The 2,896-nt window shown below is 46.5% G+C and overlaps 1 protein-coding gene across 1 annotated transcript in view; it reads right to left on the bottom strand.

The window, feature by feature from the left end:
• Nucleotides 1-230: 230 nt before the first annotated feature.
• LOC113214187 (uncharacterized) overlaps nucleotides 231-2,896 on the bottom strand; it is a 50,408-nt gene continuing 47,742 nt past the window's right edge. Inside the window, exons 10-11 of the mRNA XM_052265519.1 lie at nucleotides 1,896-2,150; nucleotides 231-1,043 (exon numbers count right to left, since the gene is read on the bottom strand). Of these exons, the coding sequence (XP_052121479.1) occupies nucleotides 879-1,043; nucleotides 1,896-2,150 (420 nt within the window). The 3' untranslated portion in view covers nucleotides 231-878. The remainder of the gene's footprint in view (nucleotides 1,044-1,895; nucleotides 2,151-2,896) is intronic.

Raw genomic sequence — 2,896 nt, 5'->3', positions numbered from 1 at the left:
TCGGGACTTTTAGTAGTTTTGCGAATTTTACGACTTTTTGCGAGGCGACTAGCGCCTAAACGAGGGTCATACACAGTACTTTTTCCGGCTGAACTTGAAATACTGGTAAAGACGAAATAACTTTTCCACCCCTGTAAAGTCCGATCAAAAATTTGCATCACCCTTTTCGCCTCAGTGCAAAACCGAAAAAAACAGGTGTAAAAAAACGGTTTTTCGCGTTTTTGAGGCAATTTTCAATGATGACACAGATACTTTATTAGCACATAGATTTGAACAATGATTTAATACAAACCCGTCAGTAATTGTACATAAACATCAAAATTTCAACTCTGTTGATAAATACGATGATTGATATTAGTTTGAACAACAAGAAATGAAACAAACACGTTAAATGCCAACCACGATGTAAAAAACCTCGGGGACCCCTCTTCACCGCGAAAGGTGTCACCAGATCGCGTACCTTTGGATCGGTACCTGCCGCGACCGCCACAGCGCTGTAATCATGCGGTACGCGGGAGGGGCGGGTACCAACTGAAAGGTTCGCGATAGAGGGGTTGAGCTGTGGTCAGCCAAGAAGAAGAAAGGTAGAAGTTGTTAGAAGCAAGATGGCTGCCGTGCCTCCACTCCTCCCCGCACTATCCCCCCGGCTCCCGGCGGCCATCTTACATGTAAAATCTTCCTCCTTTGCTCGTCCTGGCCGGCCACAGCTGAACCCCTCTATTTGGTGAAACCTTCTGCGCCAGGCGACATAGGAAGAGTCGCCACCGGGTCTCGCTGCGTCGTGGTACCAACACAGCACAGGTTACAGGGATTTTCCTAGACAGTTGAGATCAATGTAAAAGGTCCCACTATTCATTATGTTCGACAATACGTGTTCTTTAGTTCAGTTCTGTCTCTTCGACCTGGTCACAGTCACTGCACATTACTTTAATATTGCTCAGGGCCACTAGTAAGGTATTTTTCTGCATCGCACACTCTGCAACCTCGTGCCAGCAAAACACTTCAGTAACGGAGCCGCGCCACAACACGATACGCTCCAGCACCTGAAGACAAAATCAACGAACGGTTCACGATCCAGGGTAAAAACAATTTTTAGCAGATGATCGCTCGCAGTCCTTTATTTCGAAAGTGCGTGAATAGAGCTTGAGTGCAGCTAACCGCTCTTTCGGCTGCTATGCGGGATTTATTGAAGCGTCCAAAAGGGCATCAGGGCATCTTAGTACGTCCCTCTTTGTAGCTACACGATTGTAGCTACAGCCGACAGGGCCCGAGTCAGATTAAACTGAACCGTCTACAGACGAATATTTTTTTTTTCTTCGTCAATGCTAGAATATCAACCAGAAGTAAACAGCGCTAAGAAATAGAGCGAAAACGAAAGGCATCAATGCCTCTCCGAAGCTCGCGCATTGTCCATGCACTCGGAGGGACAGAGGGCCGCGGAAGCCCGAATCAGGACAATCCAGCGACAATCATCAACTCACGCCTAGATTGACACAGCGTCACTTTTTAGCCCGCTCTTCCGCTTTGAAAAAACTATCCAGCGGGCTTATGCAAACGACCTCGTGTGTCACGGCAAAAAAAGATTCGCTGTGCCAGCTAATACATTGACCGGTATTTGGACAGATGGTAAGTTTCTGGAAATACTATATGACCTATTATTATATTTGATTGATGACTTTAGCAGTCGATTATTGACTCTGGGAAATAATATGCAGATTGTAGGAACATTGGTTCCCAGAGTCAATAATCGACTGCTACAGTCAAAAATCGATTACAATAGCTCATAAAGTATTTCCAGAAACTTATCATGTTATCTGTCCAAATACCAGTCAATGAATTAGGTGAGTAAGAGACCTATCGCTAAAAGTGCACAGTGCAAAGTAATGTGTGCTCACCTGAAAGCCACATCGACTGAGCTGGTCTGCTAAGTCGGGGCAGCCATACGGCTCTCTGGAAGCGGCCACGAGCTCGAGGACGCGTAGCGAGCCAGCATGCGCGCGCATGAGTGCCAGCGCAGTGGTCAGCGGATACAGCCCCACACGCAGCCACTCCAGGCCGGAAGCGCCGGCCGTCGGGAAGCTGAGGTTGAGCAGTGGCGCCTCAAAGGGGCTGTGGACTTCCAAACGGCGGAGGCTGGTTAGCCGGTGGAGCTGCAGCCAGACACAGTATTGATAAAATTCGTAATAGTAATCGATAATAATGTGTAAGTTCGTTTATGAAAATAACGAGTACGCCCAGAAATATGATTGGCTGAGCGTTAGCGAAGCCTTTGCTGTCATGAGGTGCAGGGAACTCTTTGGTTGTGTGTCCGTCTGTCTGTAATCACACACGTTTCTCAAAGGCAACTTCAATTGACTTCAAACTGCGCACGAAGTATCAGTATAAATCCGGTCGTACCGAGTTTAGTTTAGAAGTTTGATAGAAGATGTTTGAAATAAGCGATCGTTCAATTTGAATTCGTAGTTTGGTGGTAGTAGGTTGGTAGCGCGGCAATCGAGGGGAGGGGGAGCGCAAGTGGCTTCTGCGCTCACCTGAAGACTTTAATACCTTCTCAGCAGTGATTGAAATGTCAGATAGTCAAACCGAGTGTTTTAGTTTTAGAGTTGCGGAACTTAGCCTGCGAAGTTTCGCGAGTGTCCGATGAGAAGGAACGAAAGTGATATTTGAAATGGTTTACGTGTTTACTTACGTAAGCTGGAGGGGGCGGGGGTAGTGGTTTGGGAGAAATGTGCAAAAGGTAACTTTTGTTTCGGGTTCCTCTTAACAAAAGAAAACGAAAATGTTTTATGCCCAAATATGATCGGAATCGAAATGGCAGAGTTATGTTCAAATGTTCAATAAAGTGTTAAATCGCCTCTGGCGGCCAAACGGTGCGTCGGAGGTCAATTCTGACGGC

The sequence above is a fragment of the Frankliniella occidentalis genome, unplaced genomic scaffold, assembly GCF_000697945.3.
Source record: "Frankliniella occidentalis isolate FOCC.00 unplaced genomic scaffold, Focc_3.1 Scaffold27, whole genome shotgun sequence".
NCBI lineage: Eukaryota > Metazoa > Arthropoda > Insecta > Thysanoptera > Thripidae > Frankliniella > Frankliniella occidentalis.
This window is presented reverse-complemented; position numbering and strand designations above follow the sequence as displayed.